Raw genomic sequence first — 22,312 nt, 5'->3', positions numbered from 1 at the left:
CTCTCTCTCTCTCTCTCTCTCTCTCTCTCACACACAGCGGCATTGGGTATTGTCCTGACCAGCGGCTGTGCTACATCCAGACACTGCCAACAACAAGAGCTGCCTGGCGTTCGTATTCACTGCTGCGGCTCCGATCTGTGTAACAGCACCACTTGGTTGAAATCAAATGGACTGCACTATATCTGCGCTCTGACCTGCCTGCTACTGCTGCGGCTCGGGTTGTGATGTAAAGACATATTGGAGAGAAAGGAAATACCGTCTCGGTTCACAAGGGCATTTCTGGCAGACATGTTCCCCTCAACTGTCATATTCTGGTCACTGACTAGTGGGTGACGAGCGTTGCGGGGTTCTCCTGACAAATCATGGGAAATATTAGGGTTCCGCTTTACTCAGCTTGCAGTGTTATTACAATAGCATACTGATTGAACAGCACCCAGATAACGTTCATGGTTGGATTGTTGTTGGAGGTTAAATCAACATTTGCCTATGGAGCCACCCCAGATCTTCAAAACTCTTCAGAGGCTTAGAATCAGTGAAGACCAAATATAGTGTGAGTAACCTACTCCTTTTGAATATTCAGTCACACTGTCTAAAGTGTTGTTCAGATATCTATCTTATTCAGGCATAGTCCGCTTTTAATGCATGTTATGCGTGTTTATTTTTAAGGTTGTACAAAGTATTTTACAGTATGTACTGTGGTAAACAGCTGTATTAAAATATTCCTTTTTAACAAGTTAACTGAAAAGCCTTTGTATGATTTATATGCACGAACGTGCGCACACACACGCACACACACACACACACGCGCACACGCACACACACACACACACACACACACACACACACACACACACTTATATAGATAAGAATAGACAAACAATTTAAAAAAGATACAGATATATCACGCAGTTATACATCAATAAAATCAACCATCATTTATAATGGCAATATCAAATTTTATTTTACAAAACCATTATTCAATGTATACTTGCCAAATAGCTATGCTACTTGATTTTGCTAAATCAAATATAGAAAGGCTGGATTTTGTTCAATACAAAAAAAGCATTAAATAAACCCACCTGTGCAGGTATTGCCTCCTATGCGATAGCCTACTACATGGGTAAACAATAATGAATCGCCGCATATCCTCGGGTCTTTTGTCCTGGCAGCAGCCCTGCCATGGCCGCCATATTGGATCAGCAGCCCTGCAGACAGGGGTTACGGTGTTGCCAGATTGGGCGGTTACCCTCCCAATTTGGCTACTTTTAATCTCGTTAGGCTGGTAAAAAAAAGTAGCATTATTAAAGCTATTAGATCAATTAGGTGTTTATTGTGCCCTCCATTTGTCTTTTACATGCCTATTTTGTGTGTTGTGCATTAATGTCTTATATCATTGAAGACCCATTTTCTGCTGCTGTCAGTGTGTTCTTTTCACAGGCCTTGTGAGGTTTGTGTGGGTGAGAGACAGACGAGAGGTTCCTTGTATAGCACATAACGTCATAGTTAATAATCCTGTTGCGTTAAGGTGTGTATTCGTTTAGTTTCCATTGCAGAAGTATATGATAAATCGGTTGTATTGAGCGGGTTGTTGGTTGATTGAGCGGTTTTTAGTCTATGGTTGGGCTGGAAATTGCCAATCCGATCTGGCAACACTGGCGGAAGAGGGAGCCGCCATATTGGATCAGTAGACAGGATAACCTGCAGAGCTCTGGTGAAGAAGACCCACACAGGAATACAAAGCAACAACATCATACGGTAAGGAAACTGGGACGACGTGTGCATAGTAACGGCAGAGCCTGTCAGAATAACACCGTTCAGTTTGTGAGCCGGGAGGCCGACTGTAACTGTTATGCTCACTGACGTTAGCAGGCACTCAGCAGGCTAATACGTGAGCTAAGGATGCTAACCTGGATAAGTGAGGTTAAGGGATGAACAGTCGAGGATAAGACAACCACCTTCAGCTTAACTACAAACAGCAGCCCCACACCTGACAAGACAGACCCCGCTTCGGAACTAACAACCCGCGAGTAAACGGCTGACGTTAGCCAGCCCAGTCACGGTATTGTAAACAGCTTATAACCACGCATTTGTTGAGTCGACTGCAGTCAAATGTCAACTTAAACCACAACAACATGAAGAATTCACCAGGTTGGACCTGATGGATATCAGTGGCTCGCCTCAGTGCCGGTAGTGGGAAGAGGAGCGGGGCAGGAGTCCAGCTTTCAGGTTAGGGTTGGAGGCTGCTTGATTAGGTTGATCCGTAACACTTTACAATAAGGGTGCATCAATTAACCATTTATTAGCATTAGTTTATGCAGTAATAATCAGGTAACAGTTAATTTACAGTTAATTATTAGTCTTGTCATCATTTGTTAATGGTTTTGATGTTTACTAATGGTTGTCATGTTAACTAAGGTAATGGTGTTCATGTTAACTAAGGTAATGGAAATCATGTTCAATAAGGTAATGGTGTTCATGTTAAATAAGGTAATGGTGTTCATGTTAACTATGGTAATGTTGTTCATGTTAACTAATGGTATTCATGTTAACCAAGGTAATGGTGTATGTTAACTTATGGTGTTCATGTTAACCAAGGTAATGGTGTTCATATTAACTTATGGTGTTCATGTTAACCAAGGTAATGGTGTTCATGTTAACGAATGGTGTTCATTTTAACTAAGGTAATGGTGTCCATGATGGTTAATTAATGTGCCCTTATTGGAAAGTATCTGTTTAACTTGGTGATCTTGATACCTTGCTAGTAATATCTTTCTATTTATTTCACAACCATGCTTCTTATCTCTAGCAAATGTTGTGCACACAAAGAAAGCAGTTATAAATGTTGCTTGCTAAAACTATAGGCATACTTGGTATACACTAGGATGTGTAGATAGTCTTGCTAGGATAATAATAAAACAATGTTTACCCCAGTTAGCCTGGATTTGTTAGTCAATCGTGATATATCTAGATGACAACATGCATCAGACCTGTATCAGATAAAAAGTCCATGATCCCAGAGGAACTTTGCCCTCCCCATGGCAAAGCAGTAATGGTACACATGGTGGCAAGTGGTGCAATAGACCATTACAATCTAAATTTAAGGGCATTTTAGAGTATAATATTTACGATGTTTACTTCATGATAATCATTTTGTCAGGTAGCAATAGTTTTTATTAGTTTATAAGTTACCGTAGTTCCCAGTGTTGCTTTATTAATCAGGATGGCATTATGTATCTATCATATGCATCCTTAAAAAGAGTTTTCATTGCAAAATCTGCGGCACTGTTTCCGTATTTGGCCAAGAGGCGATGGAGTGTATGAAAGAAGTGCTGAGGCTGCAGTCACAAGTCGTCATGTGACACTCATTGTTCCTCTTCAGATACACTACTTCCCGCCGCATCTTCTGCACATAACCATTTGCCGATCCTGAATATTTTTTTTATTTTATTCAGGCGACCTGGTTTTGTTGCTCCACCTGTTAGCATGGGTCGGTTCCCCCTGTGTGAGTGCAGGCAGACGGTGCCCTGCAGGTGTTGGGATCATTCGTAGACACCACATGACAGTCGTGTGAGGGGAAGTGATCCCTAAAGGCTGACCTTTACAATGGTGGGTGGGGGCTGATGGGGAATATGAACTGAAAGAAGAGCGCTCCTTGGGCCAGCCGGTTCCTCTCACCTGCTGCACACATGTTGAGGTTCTGTGATGTTGTGTACAGCGCTCTTTAGTTTGTTCGTGGTGCTGCCACGAGCACACAACCTCAGAGTAGCCTAACTAAGGACGGGTTCATAAGAACAACCTCATGCAGAGCAGCCTCACTAAGGACTGGTTCATTAGAGCAGCCTCACTAAGGACTGGTTCATTAGAGCAGCCTCACTAAGGACTGGTTCATTAGAGCAGCCTCACTAAGGACTGGTTCATTAGAGCAGCCTCACTAAGGACTGGTTCATTAGAGCAGCCTCACTAAGGACTGGTTCATTAGAGCAGCCTCACTAAGGTTCATTAGGGATGGGCATGGGCAACGATCGTTGAATAGTCGAATAGTCGTGGTCACGTAGAAAATGGTTTAATGAATCGTTATTTATTTACGGCTCTTCTCAATGCTGTTGAACGCTCCGTTCACTTGCATGAGCCTTCACAACTTCCGGTGGTGAATATTTCTCTGATAATTCACCCTTGCTAAGCATATAATGACCGCTGTCAAGGAAAGTGTTTTTTTTTTCTTTTTCTGTCGTATCACTCCGCAAGTAGTCCGGTAACTTATCCATTATTTTGTTTTTAAGACTCGATAGGTAGATTGACGAACACAGAGATTGTGACATCATTGTTCGCCAATCTACTTATTGAGTCTTAAAAATAAAATGGCGTCGACGGGTGATCTACTGATGGTATTATGTGTATAAAATGTCCTTTTTAATAAACAATCTGTACACTTACAAAGTTCTCAATGCATCGTTGTATATGTTAAAAACCCTTATTATCCTACCAATGAAGTGTCAGGCTACTTTTTGCCTTTTAAGTGGTTTAAAAAGAGCGATTTAGTTTTTACCATAACCAGTGCCCCCATCGTTCCAAGTTTATAGCGTTATAGAATCGGCTAAATGCAGCCAACCGAAGAAAGCGTCTATATGCGGTTTTTGTGCTCCAAAACGACGTTTCAACTCGTTATCATACAAAACATATCCCAAATCCATTTTACACTGGAATTACCCTTTAACCCTAGCAGTTACAAACCGTTAATTAGAACCTTGATGTTTGAGCTAACATCAACATGGAAAGATGTTCACTCAAAGGTCTCAGTTCCTCTCAAAACCATCAGGTGTCTGTCAGCTGACATACTGGTCCCATTATAACTTAAGTAATCTCAAAGGCCTACAAATTAATACATTTAAAGATCTTTAGTCTAGTTGATTTACCTGGAAACCATAATGGCTTTGAATTGAGGTTGAAAATGTACCTGCAAGACAAGCGGAAGGAGCAATAGGTATTTAGTGGATGTTCACCATAATTTATTAATGTGATACACTGATTTTCCAAGGGACTCACATGCTAGGTTAGGGTCGTCTCGCGTCCTATCCTACAGTTTGAAAACATTATCGGACCCTCTGGGGAGTTCCACAGTGTATGTCCCTTCGATCGGGTTTCCATCATTCTGTGTAAGTAGTGGGATGTTGTTCAGTTCAACAGGGAGAGCAGGTTGCAGGAACTGTAGCCTTAGTCATAGGTTCTGGGTGTGATCCCCAATATCTGCAACTCTATTGTCGACTTAATTAACTCAATCTTTGCCAAAAAGCCATTACCCCTAAAAGCATCTCCTCCTAAACACCTGGTTCTTTGGTGTAACATGTCTGTTAAACACAGTGCCTTCCTCGACTGCTATGAGATGTCTAACAATACACAACAATTGGTAAAAAGAAATGACAGAGTAGCAAGTTTTTATTACCCTTACCCACCGCAGCGGTGTAATGTCAGTTTAGGCTGTACGTTTCAAAACAAATTCCGGATGGGAGCTTTGTACGGTAGTTTCAAGCTACAGGGTGTCAGCAGGGTGGTCAACTTGCTTCCAGAAAAAAAAGCACTCCCACGCCATTCACATATTAAGTGCATCGATTGAACCCTACTGCTATATGTCTTCCCCCCCCCCCCCCGTGTTGATTAGCCCCTCATCACCTGAGGAAGCTTTGTTATTCAGGCCTGACATTCTGGAACACAACCACCACAACCTGATGGTATTTTTTATCTGACATCAGTTTTCCCTATATCTGTTTCAGAGCCACGATGGCCACCGCCCCGTACAATTACTCCTACATCTTCAAATACATCATCATCGGTAAGTGAACCCAGCAAGAAACAGTGATCGGAATGGACTTATGATAGTATTGGACTTGTGCTACTTATGGCTATCTGCTGAAGCAGGTTAATATTCATAACAGCGTCTCCAAGACACATAAAAGATAATGTCAGCTAAATAAAACAAAATTATATTTCAGCTTTTTACGCAAACGTATCGAATCGAAAAAAATGTATGTACATAATTTATCATTTTGTTGTGATGTCAATTTAAGCATCTAATGCTTTTCAGTTCAACCATTCAGATAACGGGTTGAGAATATTTGTAGACCCTCTCTCACTCTCCCTCTCCTTCCCTGCAGGTGACATGGGGGTAGGGAAGTCATGTTTGCTCCATCAGTTCACAGAGAAGAAATGTAAGTACTGCCTTTACTCCCTGCCTACACACACACACACACACACACACACACACACACACACACACACACACACACACACACACACACACACACACACACACACACACACACACACACACACACACACACAGGAGAAGATCCTCTCAGTATGGCATCACACTCCCTCCTCTGTGTCCCTGGCTCACCCGTGTGTGTGTGTGCGTGTGTGTCAGCTGCAGCAGCCCAATTACCATTCAGCTGAGTGTTATTTACCGCCTCCATTAAGGAGGTAGCGCAGAGGATGTGTTCATCCGCTTCAGACCAGGAACAACACACACACACACACACACACACACACACACACACACACACACACACACACACACACACACACACACACACACACACACACACACACACACACACACACACACACACACACACACGGCTGCGTTAGAACCTGCTTTTGAATGTGCGTTGATTGGATGCGTTGTGGTTATCATTAATACATTGTAAGGAGTGGGATGTGTGATTTGGGATCCTTGACTGAATGATGTTCACCAGCTGTGGCTGACATGAGCCCTGCATCTTGCTCTCGGGGTGGACTTCAGAACGCTGAAGGCATGAGGTTGATCTGTTGTTAAATGACACCTGGGCCTTGTTGGCTTGATTTATTTTATTGATTCATTGTTTTTTTTATATTGAATAGAGTGGTTTAACGTATAGATTACATTCCGATTCATATTTCATAATAAATATATAACTTTGCGGGTATTTTCATTATGCATAGTGAGTGTTTCACTCTATCCTTGCCAACTATGTGAATCATAATGTAGGGAGAATAATGAAGGCATTAAGGCAAGCAAAAACTCAACATGAAGAAAGGTGATGGGTCTGGTGCTAGTGGACACGCTCCACTAGCAGCAGGAAACCACCAGAATAAACCAGAACATGAAACAACATGTGGATGAAGCTTTCAGGATCATTGTAATAAGTGTCTTTTTACAGTGGTCAACAGCGAGCCATGCTTACAGCAACATTACATTTAGGGGATTTGGAATCTTTTGTCCAAAGCGACTTACAATAGATACATTTCTCAGAAGAAAGAGAAACAACAGTATATTGCTGTCGGTACAGTAAGTTCATAGAACCAAGCACTAACCATTTCTAGGTTGACCCATTCCCTGTGTACAACAAAGATAGCTATGATAAGAGGCTACACAACTAAGTACTATAACTAAAGTTACTACATGCAATAAATGTGTACATTAAGTGCCAGGAAGTACAACTTGCAATAAGTAGGAGGGGTGGGAGGGGGTGGCTTTGTGGAGTCTAGGTTAAGTCTGAACATGATGGTTCTAAATGACTATGAAGGAAAGTGAACACCTTGTCACCCAGACCTGAGTGTGTCTGCTGTCAAACCTCAGTCTGGGTGTTAGGTTCTGAGCCCAGAGGTCTGCCTTCAGACCTCAGTGTGAGTGTAAGGTGTGAGCCCGGTACCCCCTGCTGTCTCCAGTCATGGCGGACTGCCCTCACACCATTGGCGTTGAGTTCGGGACGCGGATCATGGAGGTGAGCGGGCAGAAGATCAAGCTCCAGATCTGGGACACGGCAGGCCAGGAGCGCTTCAGGGCCGTCACGCGCTCTTACTACCGGGGGGCTGCCGGAGCTCTCATGGTCTACGACATCACCAGGTAACCACAATGACACGCTCACACCACACCATCAGACTGGGCATGGGGTTTCATGGCATTCTTATCTGGAGTGAGGTGGTGTGCGGTCAGAGTAACGGTTTGTTCTGTTTGCTGTCGCACAGGAGAAGCACCTACAACCATCTCAGCAGCTGGCTGACTGACGCCAGGAACCTCACCAACCCCAATACAGTGAGTACAGTAAGCTGCTGTACTAACCTCACCAACCCAAAACATTGTGTACATTTAGCTGCTGTACTAACCTCACCAACCCAATACAGTGAGTACAGTAAGCTACTGTACTAACCTCACCAACCCAATACAGTGAGTACAGTAAGCTGCTGTACTAACCTCACCAACCCAACACAATGAGTACAGTAAGCTACTGTACTAACCTCACCAACCCAATACATTGTGTACAGTAAGCTGCTGTACTAACCTCACCAACCCAATACATTGAGTACAGTAAGCTGCTGTACTAACCTCACCAACCCAATACATTGTGTACAGTAAGCTGCTGTACTAACCTCACCAACCCAATACATTGTGTACAGTAAGCTGCTGTACTAAACTCACCAACCCCAATACAGTGAGTACAGTAAGCTGCTGTACTAACCTCACCAACCCAATACATTGTGTACAGTAAGCTGCTGTACTAACCTCACCAACCCAATACATTGTGTACAGTAAGCTGCTGTACTAAACTCACCAACCCCAATACAGTGAGTACAGTAAGCTGCTGTACTAACCTCACCAACCCCAATACAGTGAGTACAGTAAGCTGCTGTACTAACCTCACCAACCCAATACAGTGAGTACAGTAAGCTACTGTACTAACCTCACCAACCCAATACATTGTGTACAGTAAGCTGCTGTACTAACCTCACCAACCCCAATACAGTGAGTACAGTAAGCTGCTGTACTAACCTCACCAACCCAATACATTGTGTACAGTAAGCTGCTGTACTAACCTCACCAACCCCAATACAGTGAGTACAGTAAGCTGCTGTACTAACCTCACCAACCCAATACATTGTGTACAGTAAGCTGCTGTACTAACCTCACCAACCCCAATACAGTAAGTACAGTAAGCTGCTGTGCTAACCTCACCAACCCAATACATTGAGTACAGTAAGCTGCCTCTTTACTGTACTGACCTCACTAACCCCACTACAGTGAGTACAGTAAGCTGCCTCTATACTGTACTAACCTCACCAACCCCACTACAGTGAGTACAGTAAGCTGCTGTACTAACCTCACCAACCCCAATACAGTGAGTACAGTAAGCTGTCTCTACTGTACTAACCTAACTAACAATACAGTAAGCTCCTGTCTCTACTTTACTAAGCTCATGTCCTCCAGGCTGTGGTGTTGGATGAGCCTGTGTCGTACGAGGACGACATCATAAACCTTGATCTGTTTTTTTATTTTATTCTTGCTTTTGTATCCGACTCTATTAAATCACCATGTTAGTTAGTTGTCCTTAGAATCTCCTCCCAATGCCGTCGATTGGCTTTATTGTGAATTTGATTTTGAACTGTAAATCAAACGACTCTGAATGTTGCGAGCCTTCAAAGTAGTTCACAACACGTCCAGGAGCTTGCTCCTGATGAAGGCTGTAAATTTTCTGAAATCAAATGGACCTCAGTCAATTGAATACTCACTTTAGTGTTCTTAATAAGTAATTATTCAGTTACAGGGATTAACTGTCCAGATGTTTACAGAGAATGAAAAAGATAACCGTAGTCATTGCTTAAAACAATGGTCCTTAATGTCATGATTATATAGAAATGCCACAAGATGGTGCTATTGATGTCTTATTTAACACAGACTCCTTACCAGTCATTGATTTAGGAAACTAAAATGATCCTCTTTTTCTCTATGAATAACAAGTCGAGCGGTTCAGTGTTGACCGTTTGTCCGTGTGTCCTCAGGTGATCATCCTGATAGGTAACAAGGCCGACCTGGAGGCCCAGAGAGACGTCACCTACGACGAGGCCAAGCAGTTTGCTGAGGAGAACGGTGTGTGTGTGTGTGTGTGTGTGTGTTGAATCTGTTTCGACATATATGAAACTTGTATTTTGTGGTCATGTGACACCAAAGCAACATGTAATCCAAAGAGAGACAGAACAATGACAGCATTGTGCGATCATTAAACCTCAACATAAACAGACGAGGCCTCAAACAGGCTGACGGGGTGAGATGCAGTGTTGACATTAAAGTTATGTTCTGTATCAACCCACAGGTCTGTTATTCCTGGAGGCCAGTGCAAAAACGTAAGGCTCTTCTCCATTGGTCCTCGTTTCTAAATTGAATGATTTCTGTTACCCGCAAATGTATTCCGGTGACTTTACAAAGTGTGTGTGTGTGTGTGTGTGTGTGTGTGTGTGTGTGTGTGTGTGTGTGTGTGTGTGTGTGTGTGTGTGTGTGTGTGTGTGTGTGTGTGTGTGTGTGTGTGTGTGTGTGCAGCGGTGAAAACGTGGAGGATGCATTCCTGGAGGCCGCTAAGAAGATCTACCAGAACATCCAGGACGGCAGCCTGGACCTGAACGCCGCTGAGTCGGGGGTCCAGCATAAGCCCTCGGCCCCGCAGGGGGGCCGGCTCACCAGTGAGCCAACACCCCAGAGGGAAGGCTGTGGCTGCTAATGACCGCCGCACCTCTGTTTCTGGCTCCTTCTGTATATCTCTATCACCCCTCTTCCTTTGTCACCCCCCCCCCCCCCCCTCGGACCCTCAGCTGTTCTACCACTGTCTTAGCTGAGTGGGAGGGGCTAAAGAAGGGGACGGGTTGGTGGCAGAGGGGGTGAAGATGCTGAAGTGTCTGCGTGTGGACTTTCCGCTTGTTTCATCTGGCTGGTCCCCCCCCCCCCCCCCCCCCCCCACACACACACTATGAACCCACACACACAATCCCCGAATCGACTCGCAGCAGTTTCTCTCCAACGTCGTAATCTCTCTGTGCCCCCCCTGCCCCCACCCCCCCTCCTCCTCTTCCCCTTGCTCCCCCTCCTCTTCCTCACTGAACACTTTTCAGTGTTGTCCGTTAGCTGCCCCCAAGCATCACATGCTCTGGTAGCCTGGCACCATTTGTACCACAGATCACATCAACATGCGACTGGCAGGTTTAACATAACGAAACCCATCATTTTTAACCATCCTTCATTCTTTTTATAATCTATGCTGAAACACTAGTATGGCTCAATAGATGAGGACCTGTCCTGACCTTTGACCCTTAACCCCTGAACCGAGGCCTGCTAGGGTCAAGCAAGGCCTGTTGAGTCTATTATGTCACGGTGAGGACTGCATTCCTGTTTCATGTTTAATTTCTCACTCTGAAAACCTCCCAGGCGGCCGCATCTAATTTGGTATTTATTTGATTAGTTACCGGTTGTGTCATCTGATTTGGCAACGCTGGTATTATGGTAACGTGTGTGTGTGTGTGTGTGTGTGTGTGTGTGTGTGTGTGTGTGTGTGTGTGTGTGTGTGTGTGTGTGTGTGTGTGTGTGTGTGTGTGTGTGTGTGTGTGTGTGTGTGTGTGTGTGTGTGGTGTCAAATAAGGAATTCCTTTTTGACTTGGACTTAAAAGACACTTAAGATTCAATGTGTTTTAGTTTTCCATTTGAATGGAGGGATCCACTCTCTCCCCCCGGTCCTCCCCCAGACTAATGTTTAACCATGGATCTTATCATTGTTGGTTGCCTTATCATGACTAATGTTAACTTCCTGTTTTGAATGTAATTTTTTTGCTACACTGTCTTTTTATTGTTAAATTAACCAACCTTTATCAAATTAGGATTCATACATGTAAAATAATGCAATGTTGGCTGTCCCCTAACAATCTGAGGCCAAACAAGAGATGAAATCAATCACTGATTATATATAATCAGTGATTGATTTCATCTCTTGTTTGGCCTCAGCAGAACCCCAACAAGAAACTTCGGGAGGCATCTGATTCTATTTGAAAGTTTTTCCATGTTCTGTATAATAGTGAATTCTGATTTGATGGCTGTATATATATATTTGCTTCTTTAATTATTGATGACAATGCTACTGGGTGGGCGTAGAGAAAGCTGTGGCCTGTACAGTTGTGCTGAGAGGTTGCCTAGAAGTCATGCTTTCAGGAGGGGGTTGGCTACTGTAAAATAGTTTATGAATTAACAAACAGACTTAAGTGCAACTCAACCAGTTATTTCCAAACAATTTGGGTAAAAGTTGGGTGATATGCAAATTAGTATTTGTCACCTAGTTTATTTTATTCTAGTAGGCGGTGACAGGGAATGTCACGCGTTTCATGTTTTCCGGGTTTGGTTTGATTATTCTGTATGTCGTATAATCCAATGGAAACTCTCCATTGCAGTCCTGAATTGGGACCGTTTTCTGTTCTGGGAGGGGTTAAGTCAACCATTTATTTCTACCACCTTTTCAAAACTTCCTGCTTTTCTTTCAATAGTACAAAAAGTACATATGTATAAATTGTGACTGGGCTAACATTTAAATACATTCTTGTGTATATGATACAAAAAATACCTTTTGATTTTAATAATGACAATAAAATACTGAAATACATGAGACATGGGGGTTTATTGCATCTGCTTACACCTGGACACCACTCAAGAGTTTAGATACTGGGAGAGAATAAGCCAGGCCGTACCCGCACCATGCTGAATATATATTATATACAGACGGAGAAAGAGCCACCACAATGTTGGTTTTCAAGTAACAGTTCATGTTTACTTTATTGCAACAAAAATTGCACAAAGGCTAAAAGGGAACAAAGCAAAAACTATTTACAGAGAAAACGAGTAAGTGAGGAGGCTCGGTTACTAAACAAAAATAGTGGCATTATTGGTAAAGGCAATCAATACCATAGGTCCACGTTGACCAGGGCCGGGCAGCTGGTCCGTCCAGAGGCATCGCAGTCAGAGAGGGCACGTGTGTTACAGCATCAATACGTACAACATCATGGTTCAGACAGGAGATGCAGTACAAAAAGGAAAGTTTGACGTTACAGTGGAATGAGTTTATGTTGAGTCTGCCGGTGAGCTTCTCACTTTAAGGTTCAGTCTTTAAGACAGCGAGTGACACGTACGTGTCATCATTTAAGGTTAATTTCTGTCCAGTCTGCTGGGGTAGAAACAGCATTAAGGCCACGTGATGTCCGGTCATCCTCGGTTGACCACCTGCTCTGTTATGAGACACTGGAATGCAGCCACCTCACCGACTCTGCTACTTTCGGCTCGAAGTGGCTAGTTTCGTAAAAAAACTAAAAATAAAACAAAAGTTAAAAGTTGTAAAACAGGAGATTCAGTCGGAGAACATCAATCAGGCACTTTGACAGTCAGTGGTGGAGCTCTGCTCCCTCATCGCTAGAATGGTTAACACCACTGCTCTATTTGGCTCTAATCATTTCCATATTGTGCAGCGATATATCTATATACGTTGGTTTTTTCCCCCAAAGGTGTCAATACACCTTGTTTGCATCTGTCCATCAACCCTTGATGGATGATGGTGCAATGAGCACCGAATACTGGCTGGACATCTCTGACCACACGAGGAGGGGACAGGGTACAAAGTCAGGGGAAGTTGTAAAATAAAAATATGCAAATATAAAAAACAATAATCTAAGAGTAGCTCATGACATCAGGACATCTCCCAGGTTTGAAAGAACTAAAAACTCAAACAGCGTTTGAATGTCACAAGTCTATCTCATTGCTCGGAGGTTCAGGGTTGTGTTTGCACATTGAAACAGAACGGCACTGGGCTCCCTGGAGGAACGACCTAAACCTTCTAAGAAACATTGATTGACCCTCAATGATCACCTAATGATCAAGAGGATGTGAGGTCCATTCATAGTTAAAGCTCTCATGACTCTGACCCCCTCAGGGGGACTGGTTCCCACACACAGTACCACAGCAGACATGTTTTGGTGTTCCTTGTTCTGTTGACACTCTTCCCCCTCCCCTCCACCATTATGTGAGCACAGGCCCCCACTCTCAGACGGAAACCGACACTAGTAAACACAGCTAGCCAACAGAAAGGGGGGGGGGGGCGTTGCATACAGTTAGCCGCTAGCGCCCAGCGTTCAAGTTTCCCGTGGTCTTCCCCTGCGTGCGGCTGCGGCCCCTCCCCGGGCTGAGCGCTACCTCTGCACGATGTCGCTGATCTCCTTGACGGAGGACAGCAGCTTGCTGAAGTCCTGCTGCCCGCTGGCGCCCCCGGAGGCAGCGGGGCAGATCTGCAGCTCGCGCAGGCTGCCCTCCAGCTTGTTGATAGCCTCGCGGAACGCAAACTTGTTCCGCATCTGCTGGATGGACTCCACGTAGCTGATGCAGTGCTTGGAGAGGTTCTTGCCCGCCTCCAGCACGGCGCCGTGGCTGCCCGTCTGCTCCGAGTTGCGTCCGATGGCGCAGCGCAGCAGCTCCGTGCCCTCCAGCACCATGTCCCGGGTCACCGCCCAGCTGGCCGCCCGCTCCACTGGCTGCCGCGGCGCCGTCTTGCGGAGGGAGCGGCGCGTGGTGATGAGGGGGATGAAGGCGGGCGTGGGGCCGCTGGGCGGCTCGCCCGGCGGGGAGGAGGAGAAGCCCCCCAGGCTCTGGGAGGAGACGGAGGCCGACACCGAGGCGGAGGAGCTCCTGGAGGTCTGGGGTTTGGCGCCGCCGGAGCCCAGGGGCAGTTTGGTGCGGGGTGGGTCGGTAAAAGGGGAGGCCTCCAAGAGAGGGCTCCTGGGTTTGCCCTCCGAGGGGGACGGGGGCTCCTGGTTGGGGCTCCGCGGGGCCCTGCCCGGTTTTGAGCTGGACGCCGGGGGAGGGGGAGGCGCCGGCTTGGGCTTGCTGAACTTGCCCCTCTCCCTGAGGGAGGCGTCCCCGTGTCTGTTCCTGCGGAGACGGCACTCGTCGGCGGCGGCGCCCAGCGCGGGGAAGACGTTGGGCTTCAGCAGCTCCGCCTGCAGGGCGCTGGTCCGGGAGCAATCCAGCCCCCCCGGCCGCCGCACCGGCTTGGGCGTCAGCGCGTGGGGGGGGCAGGCGCCGGGGTCCGGCTCCTTGAACACCTCCTCCCCCGGCTCCTCCCCCTTCTTGGGCAGGCGGGGAGGAGGGGTGAGGGCGCCCCTCCTAGGGTCCCCCTCCCCCTTCTGCTCGCTGGCCCTCTTCCTGGGCAGTGCCGGCTTGCCCCCCAGCGTGCACGAGTCGAAGTGGCGGTGGCCGGGGTCCCGGGGCAGCGTGACTGACCGCCACTCACTCCCCGGGGGGCCGGGCTGCAGGCCGGAGGTCGAGGAGGAGCGCAGGAAGCGCTTGGAGTTGGACACCAGCTCCTCCTCGCCAGGGGGCGTTCCGGGCCCCTTGACGGCCTGGCCGGGTGCTGCAGGGCCCCCCTTCTTCCTGGGGAACAGGGGCCCGGGGTAGGAGGGGGCCCCGTTGGTGACACAGCCGGGCGAGCCGTTGTTGTTCAGCGACAATAACCTCAGGGGGTCATGGTCACTGCTGAAGCCGTCGGTGTCGCGGGCCTGGTCGGCCGTCTGGCCCCGCCTCTCCACGTGGGCGTCCATCTCCCGGAAGGAGGAGCTGCGTTTGGGCGGGGCCGGGGCGTTCTTCTTCTTCTTCTTGATGAGGCTGAGGAAGCCGCTGCTTCGTGTCTTGTCCTTGGGCAGCAGGCGGTCGTCCTCGTTCAGCGGGCCGTCCACCGCAGGCCGCTCCTTCCTGGGCAGCATGGGGGACGACACCGCCCCGTCGGGGTCCAGCGGGTCTGGGAAGGAGCGGAGAATGGTCAATTCTCCTCTGCATTTGTACAACGTTTCTCTAACCAGTGGCCACTCGAAGCTCTTTACAATATTTCCTAACATTCACCCATTCATGTACACATTCACACTCCCGACAGCGGCGTCAGCCATGCAGGGCAACAGCCAGCTCGTCAAGAGCAGTCAGGGTGAGGCGTCTTGCTCAGGGACACCTCGACACTCTAGCTAGGAGGAGCCGAGGATAGAACTCGCAACCTTCCGGTTACCAGCCAACTCGCTCTACCTCCTGAGCCACATGCCTCCCAAACTGCTTGAGGACCTACTGTACGCTCTGTCCCATGCAGTTTCAGCTCCGTTAGGGGACACAGCGGGCAGAACCTGCGGAAACTTGTCTCCATTATCTACGTTCTCTATACTAAAGAAAATTATTTCTCTCCTATCCTGTTTCTATCCACATGAGATCGATGTGTTCTCCAGTTTCACCCCTGATCCTCCCTGTCGACAGTGACACAGTGGTGAGTCTTCTGGGCTTTTAGCCCACCAGACGCTGGGTTTTTAGCCCAGAGTCGACCCCAACATCAACAAGCTGGAACTCTCAAAGTTAAGAGCTGAACACGTAAACAACTGGATACAACTAATAGTGCTGGCATCCAAACACTGCCGGCAAGTGTTGTGCGGCTGTACTCGGGCAAAGAGAGGAACACAGAACCCCCTCTACCTGGGCTGTCTCCATCCCGGTGGTTCCTGCGCAGCGTCCTGGTCTTGGTAGGCAGCTCGGGGGCCTGCTGGAGGGGCCCCAGGGTCAACTTCTTCCCCTTCTTCCCCAGCTCTTTCTCCACCTCTAAACACACACACACATGCGCACACACACACACACGTTAGCCAAGGACGACATCAGGGCGACCTCAACCAATGGTACTTGGGTCCTGCTCCACGGCGGGTCTCTTTAGTCCCATCACTGACCGTCAGAGATGCTGGATTCCTGGAACATGGTCTCAAACGCCTGATGGGTCTCAGCAAAGGATGGACGCTCTGCAGGGATCCACTTCCAGCCTTCAGAAGGAACAAATCATTACATAACAAACAATACAACAAGTTCCAATGACAAGGTGATCCACTCTCTATTGGTGCGTGGGTGGAGCTTGATCTCCATGACAACATGATCCACTCTCTATTGCTGCATGGCTGGGTCCTATACTCAATGACAACTTGATCCAATCTTTATTGGTGCGTGGGTGGATCCTATACTCCATGACAATGTGATCCACTCTCTATTGGTGCGTGGGTGGATCCTGGACTCACAGGCTCTCATGAGCTCGTAGACCTTCTCAGGGCATCCCTCGGGTCGGTCCATGCGGTAGTCCTTCTCCAGGAGCTCATACACCTGGGACAGGTCTATGCCCGGATATGGGGACATCCCGTAGGTGGCGATCTCCCACAGCAGCACGCCAAACGCTGTGGAGGTCCAATGGCATTCGTCATCAAGTAAAATCATACGTTGAATAAGGAGCCTAATCCCTTACCTGGATAGAGACACTAAACCCAAAACGAGGACCTTACCCCACACATCAGACTTGATGGAGAACTTGTTGTAGGCCAGGCTCTCGGGGGCGGTCCACTTGATGGGGAACTTGGCCCCGGCGTGGGCCGTGTACGTGTCCCCGGTCATCAGCCGGCTCAGACCGAAGTCCGCCACCTTCACCAGGTGGTTCTCCCCCACCAGGCAGTTCCGGGCCGCCAAGTCCCTGGGGGAAGACAACACGGGGTGAGACAGGGTGGGGGAGAGACTTAGAGATTCAGGTATAGGGCATAGGGGCCTTTTCTCTAGGATTACTTTCACTCACAGACTGTAAAGGACAACTCATCCCTTTACGCGGTATTCCCCCTAACGTTGCATGCCTATATTGTTGGCACCCCGTTTGTGCACAACCGGTCTCAACACATAATCTGGCAGACAATTAGTGAGGCCAACGCAGCCGGCCTGCATGACACAGCCGCCCGATAAGATAACAGTTAGACGTGCCAGAGCAGAGACGGCCGTGTTACAACAGCAGCTCTGGTTAGGAGAGCAGTGAGAACGCCAGGGGACAGTTACTTACAATACTTTGATGGGGGAAGACTGAGTAATGCATTACAAGTACAGTCACAGCCACAGTAAGACAGAAACCATGATGAGTGGTCGGACGTGCATCATCACATAAACCCGACTGTGGTAGCTACTAGTCATACATCCTTTATGCGTTGATAATATGGCACGGCATCTCTTCTCAGCATGGACCCATAAAACACTCTTTTGAGCAGCACACCTTAGAAGGGACGAGGGCCACGGCAAGCGCAGCTCCTCTCTGATATAAGAGTGCTGCTTCATAAGCCTAGGGTCTGCACGTTCAACTCTGTACCGGCACAATTTCGCCATACCCGTTAAAAACATTTCCAAACCGACCGACGGAAAATGCAGATCCTGGGCCAATGATGGGAATGGTCCAACTTATCCACGTTTCTTAAATTTTGCTGGTGAGAAAATATGAGCCATGGTCTCAGAACCCAGCAGAGGCCCCCAGAAGACGCCGCAGGAGACGCCCCAGGAGAGGAGCCAGGAGAGGCCCCAGGAGAGGAGCCAGGAGAGGGGCCAGGAGAGGAGCCAGTAGAGGCCCCATGAGAGGGGCCAAGAGAGGCCCAAGGAGAGGCCCCAGGAGGAAGCAAGAAAAGGCCCCATGAGAGGCCCCATGAGAGGAGCCAGGAGAGCCACCCACCGATGGATGAAGTTCTTCCTCTCCAGGTACTCCATGGCGGAGGAGATCTGCGTGGCCATGTACAGCAGCACCACAGCGTTCACCTCCTCGCGGTTGCACTCCCTCAGGTAGTCCAGCAGGTTGCCGTGGGTCATGAACTCTGTGATGATGTAGAACGGGGGCTCTCGTGTGCAGACCCCTGTGTTGACACCACACAACACGTTAGTCCCGTTGGGATTAGATGACGTTAAAAAGTTTAGGGGCATTTAGAAATGTCATTATTAAAAAAAAAAAAAAAAAAGCAATCTCTAGGTCGATGAAGATAACATTAAAGTAATAGTCTAGACAATTTGTATGTGGTAAATGGCTATTCTAGCTGGATTTTTATGAAACACCGTAGGCCCATTTTCAGCAACCATCACTCCTGTTCTAAAGGTACATTGTTTAGCTCATTGTGTCAAGGCTATTTGTTGATTAGAAAACCCTTGTGCAATTATGTTAGCACAGCTGAAAACTGTTGAATAAATGTGTGAGTTTTCATGGAAGACAGGAAATTGTCTGGGACCCCCTAAACTTTTAGACGGCAGTGTATATCATAGGTTCCCTGCACATCCGCTGCCCTAATGAATATTCCAGTTGAACGTATAATTAGCATGGATAAGCTCCATGTTTATAATGAATTGTGGTGTCGTACCCAGGAGCTGGACCAGGTTGGGGTGTTTGATTTCTTTCATCACCGCCGCCTCCTTCAGAAACTCCTCCACTTCCATCGTGTCCTCCTGAACAACACACACACACAAACACACACACGCACATGCACACGCACACGCACACACACAAAAAAGGGACTTAACATGGCATTTTGACAGATAGTGCCACATATGCTGTGAAGATCTCAGCTCCTACGGGCCATAAAGAGACCCAACCACATGTCCCTTGTAGATGGGTTCACATTGTAGATGACCCCTCTACAGGTTGTACATGTGCCGGTGCATAACCTCGACCTGGTGGATAATACGGTTACGATCAGGTCCACTTTATTTATGTCTGTCACAGCACCAATAGCGCTTTTCCATTGGCCCTTTTTGCCGTACCGAAGAGTACACGCTGCCTCGAGATGGAGGGTCTCAAAGGTCGGCCCACAGTGAGCCCCCCGACTCTAGAGGGCTGCGGGGACAGCAGCGCTGGTTCCGTTCGGGTAAGAAGTTGTCTCTTAATTTGTCGAAATATAGACCTAAACAAATACAATAGACGGTGTGTTCTTATTTGAGACGCATCGCCATTCTCGAGGAGTATGGCTAGAGCTTGAAGCTTTTTTATTCCTTCGTTCCTTTAATGATAGAAGCCTAATTAAAGGCTCCTGCATTTATGCTTAAAAAGATAACAGGTTTAATAGAAGCGCACTGTGGCGATGAGAGAACAAAATAGCTTGTTATAATAGGACAGATTTGTTCCGATTAACCTCGGTGTAAAGACTGGATATTGGACCATTTTTCACACTATTAGATCACCGATATCGATGTTCAACACATTTCTTTCCTAATATCAAGGACATCGTGTGGCCCTCGGGAAATTTTTTCCAATGTGTACACAGGACTAATATGAACTTCATCGGTGCAATGACTTATCGAGAATAGGAAGCAAAAAGGATGAATATTGAAGGTCAAACTGAATCCTTAATGGTGGATATCATTGTGTGTGACGCCGAACAACCCAAATATATTAAATGTGTCTTAAACAAATCAATCCAACTTTATGGTAGGCTAAAATAAAACTAGATAGGCATAAAAGCTCCAACGCTCAGCGGTTCCTCATTTGCGGCACGTGGCTCAGGAGGTAGAGCAGGTCGGCTAGGAACCGGAAGGTTGCTAGTTCGATCCCCGGCTCCTCCTAGCTGAGGGTCGAGGTGTCCCTGAGCAAGACACCTCACCGTAACTGCTCCTGACGAGCTGGCTGTCACCCTGCATGGCTGACAGCGGCATCAGTGTGTGAATGTGAGCATTAATGGCTGAATGTGAGGCGATATTGTAAAGCGCTTTGGAGTAGCCAATGGTTAGAAAAGCGCTGTATAAAGGCAGTACATTTCCAGTCATCCCTCCTCCCACCTTGAGCGTCTTGACGGCCACGGTGAGGTTATACTTCTTCCAGACCCCCTCGTACACCTCGCCGTACTGCCCGCCGCCCAGCTTGTGCTTCATGGTGATGTCGGTGCGCTCCATCTCCCACTTGTCGTAGTTGGGCGACACGCCGTACACGGTGGGCTTGTTGCGTTTGGGCGCCGGGTAGTGCAGGGTGGTGATGAGGCCGTCCGCCACCGTTGAGTGGTGGTGCACCAGCTCTGCCAACGTGTTGAAGCGGCTCTCTGACGACACGTACAGCTGGGGAGGGGGGGGGGGGGATGGAGGTAGATGGAAACAGTCGTTAAATACATGACCGTGAAAGGGATGTTTAGTTCGCCTCCTCCACCCTGTGGTGGAGGAGGCGATGGATTGGATGTGGAGGGTGGAAAATTGGGGGATATAGATGTCATGTCAAATTTGTGGCTGGGGATTTTACCTCTGACCTAACTAATTATGAACAAATACTGGTGCTCTAATGTCAAATAGTGCATGAAAATATAAATATTTTTTGCTTGCTATTGACTGTTGAGAAACAATCATTTTGCGTACGATTAATCTGGGATCCAGTGATCCTATTTAGGGGGAGTAGAAACGCTGGGGGAGATGGCTCCAAGCCTTAGCAGGATATTCTACTGACTGGATATTCTACTGACGGGGGCAGAGCTATGGTGAAATTTCTTCTGACCAGGGCGGAGCTACGCTGGATATTCTACTGACAGGGGAGGAGCTTCGCTGGATATTCGACTGACAGGGGAGGAGCTACGCTGGATATTCTACTGGCAGGGGAGGAGCTACGCTGGATATTCTACTGACAGGGGAGGAGCTTCGCTGGATATTCGACTGACAGGGGAGGAGCTACGCTGGATATTCTACTGGCAGGGAAGGAGCTATGCTGGATATTATACCATAGAAAACTGATTTGCGAGTACATCCTTTTGGAATGGGACTCCAATATGTGCATATCTACATTCGCAAGTCTACCGGTTGTTGAGGCCTAAAAAAAAAAAAAGTTTGGTTCCTGTTGGTTGTCAGTTGAGGTCATGGGTAGGTAGGGAATTTATTTTATTTTTTTATTTTATTTTTTCCAGCGGCAGCGAATGATAGGTAGGTTGTTTTCATTTAAAAACAAGAAAATTCGCTCATCCTTGTACAGAATGAAGAGGTGCTGTACCAAAACGTAATTATAGAGGTGCTGTACCAAAACGTAATTACATTAAAAAAAAAAAAAGTTTTTTTTTTTTTTTTTTTTTTATAAAACTCATAAAATAATTTGGGTCGCACATAAATTGACAGGGTCGGTCGGACACCGGAACCAAACAAAAAAATTTTTTAGGCCTGATTTGAAACCTTTACAGACAATTTGTTACAGTTAACTTCTGCTGGCTGTTTGAACAACAACACGCTTACACAGCCCTGCCTCCAACTAAATGATTGGTCAAATAACTATACAGGGGAAAAATACGTGAAAATCACTCGGATTTGACCTGGTCTGCAATCAAGACTTTAAATGTTAATCTACATTCTCACACTATCCCATTGTCCCAGGTCTTACGCAACTTCCTCCATCACTTAATCTGTTTGACATGTATGCATAGTCTGTCTTTAGCCATGAATGGAAGAATGACACATATTGTGATTTTCTTTTTAACGACAAACAGGGAAAAACATATTAGCCATGTAAGAGACAATGAGGAGGGACATTTTAAGTTAGTTGAATTCATCTCAATAACCACCCATATCAGCTGGGTGATCAGATCTATCAACTGGACGATAATAATTATCGTGTCCGCATGATGGCATTCAGGGTAAACTTCTTGTACAGTTAGGTTGAAACCAGTCTTTTCCACCCAT

At 47.0% G+C, this 22,312-nt stretch overlaps 2 protein-coding genes across 6 annotated transcripts in view; one reads left to right on the top strand and one right to left on the bottom strand.

Annotated features, from left to right (window-relative positions):
- The first annotated feature begins 1,488 nt into the window (after positions 1-1,488).
- Positions 1,489-12,443, top strand: rab14l (RAB14, member RAS oncogene family, like). 3 transcript variants are annotated; one of them, XM_030353116.1, is made up of 8 exons: positions 1,489-1,755; positions 5,769-5,827; positions 6,150-6,203; positions 7,702-7,879; positions 8,002-8,068; positions 9,811-9,898; positions 10,122-10,152; positions 10,346-12,443. In XM_030353116.1, exons 2-8 carry the CDS (start codon positions 5,776-5,778, stop codon positions 10,521-10,523), a joined length of 648 nt encoding a protein of 215 aa, XP_030208976.1. In that variant the 5' UTR covers positions 1,489-1,755; positions 5,769-5,775; the 3' UTR covers positions 10,524-12,443. The 3 variants fall into 3 exon arrangements, with proteins under 3 accessions (XP_030208976.1, XP_030208979.1, XP_030208978.1); XM_030353119.1 differs by lacking the exon at positions 1,489-1,755 and adding an exon at positions 1,774-2,059; XM_030353118.1 differs by lacking the exon at positions 1,489-1,755 and adding an exon at positions 1,774-2,226.
- A 139-nt stretch (positions 12,444-12,582) lies between these two features.
- Positions 12,583-22,312, bottom strand: part of abl1 (c-abl oncogene 1, non-receptor tyrosine kinase) — a 28,818-nt gene continuing 19,088 nt past the window's right edge. For all 3 annotated transcript variants that reach the window (XM_030353112.1, XM_030353113.1, XM_030353114.1), the window contains 8 exons: positions 20,447-20,719; positions 19,036-19,120; positions 18,363-18,540; positions 17,170-17,354; positions 16,912-17,064; positions 16,573-16,662; positions 16,328-16,450; positions 12,583-15,617 (listed from right to left, as the gene is read on the bottom strand). In XM_030353112.1, the coding sequence (XP_030208972.1) occupies positions 14,017-15,617; positions 16,328-16,450; positions 16,573-16,662; positions 16,912-17,064; positions 17,170-17,354; positions 18,363-18,540; positions 19,036-19,120; positions 20,447-20,719 (2,688 nt within the window). In that variant the 3' untranslated portion in view covers positions 12,583-14,016. The remainder of the gene's footprint in view (positions 15,618-16,327; positions 16,451-16,572; positions 16,663-16,911; positions 17,065-17,169; positions 17,355-18,362; positions 18,541-19,035; positions 19,121-20,446; positions 20,720-22,312) is intronic.

This window comes from Gadus morhua, chromosome 4, assembly GCF_902167405.1.
Source record: "Gadus morhua chromosome 4, gadMor3.0, whole genome shotgun sequence".
NCBI classification, from domain to species: Eukaryota; Metazoa; Chordata; class Actinopteri; order Gadiformes; family Gadidae; genus Gadus; species Gadus morhua.
Note: the sequence above shows the minus strand (reverse complement) of the source record. Positions and strands in the feature narration are given on the sequence as shown.

Bases quoted from the DNA above. Each gene is read 5' to 3' on its own strand.
- rab14l (XM_030353116.1), top strand. From the start codon at position 5,776: ATGGCCACCGCCCCGTACAATTACTCCTACATCTTCAAATACATCATC. The intron at 5,828-6,149 runs GTAAGTGAACCC...CCTTCCCTGCAG, and splicing joins CTTCAAATACATCATCATCG to GTGACATGGGGGTAGGGAAG. The intron at 10,153-10,345 runs GTAAGGCTCTTC...GTGTGTGTGCAG, and splicing joins CTGGAGGCCAGTGCAAAAAC to CGGTGAAAACGTGGAGGATG.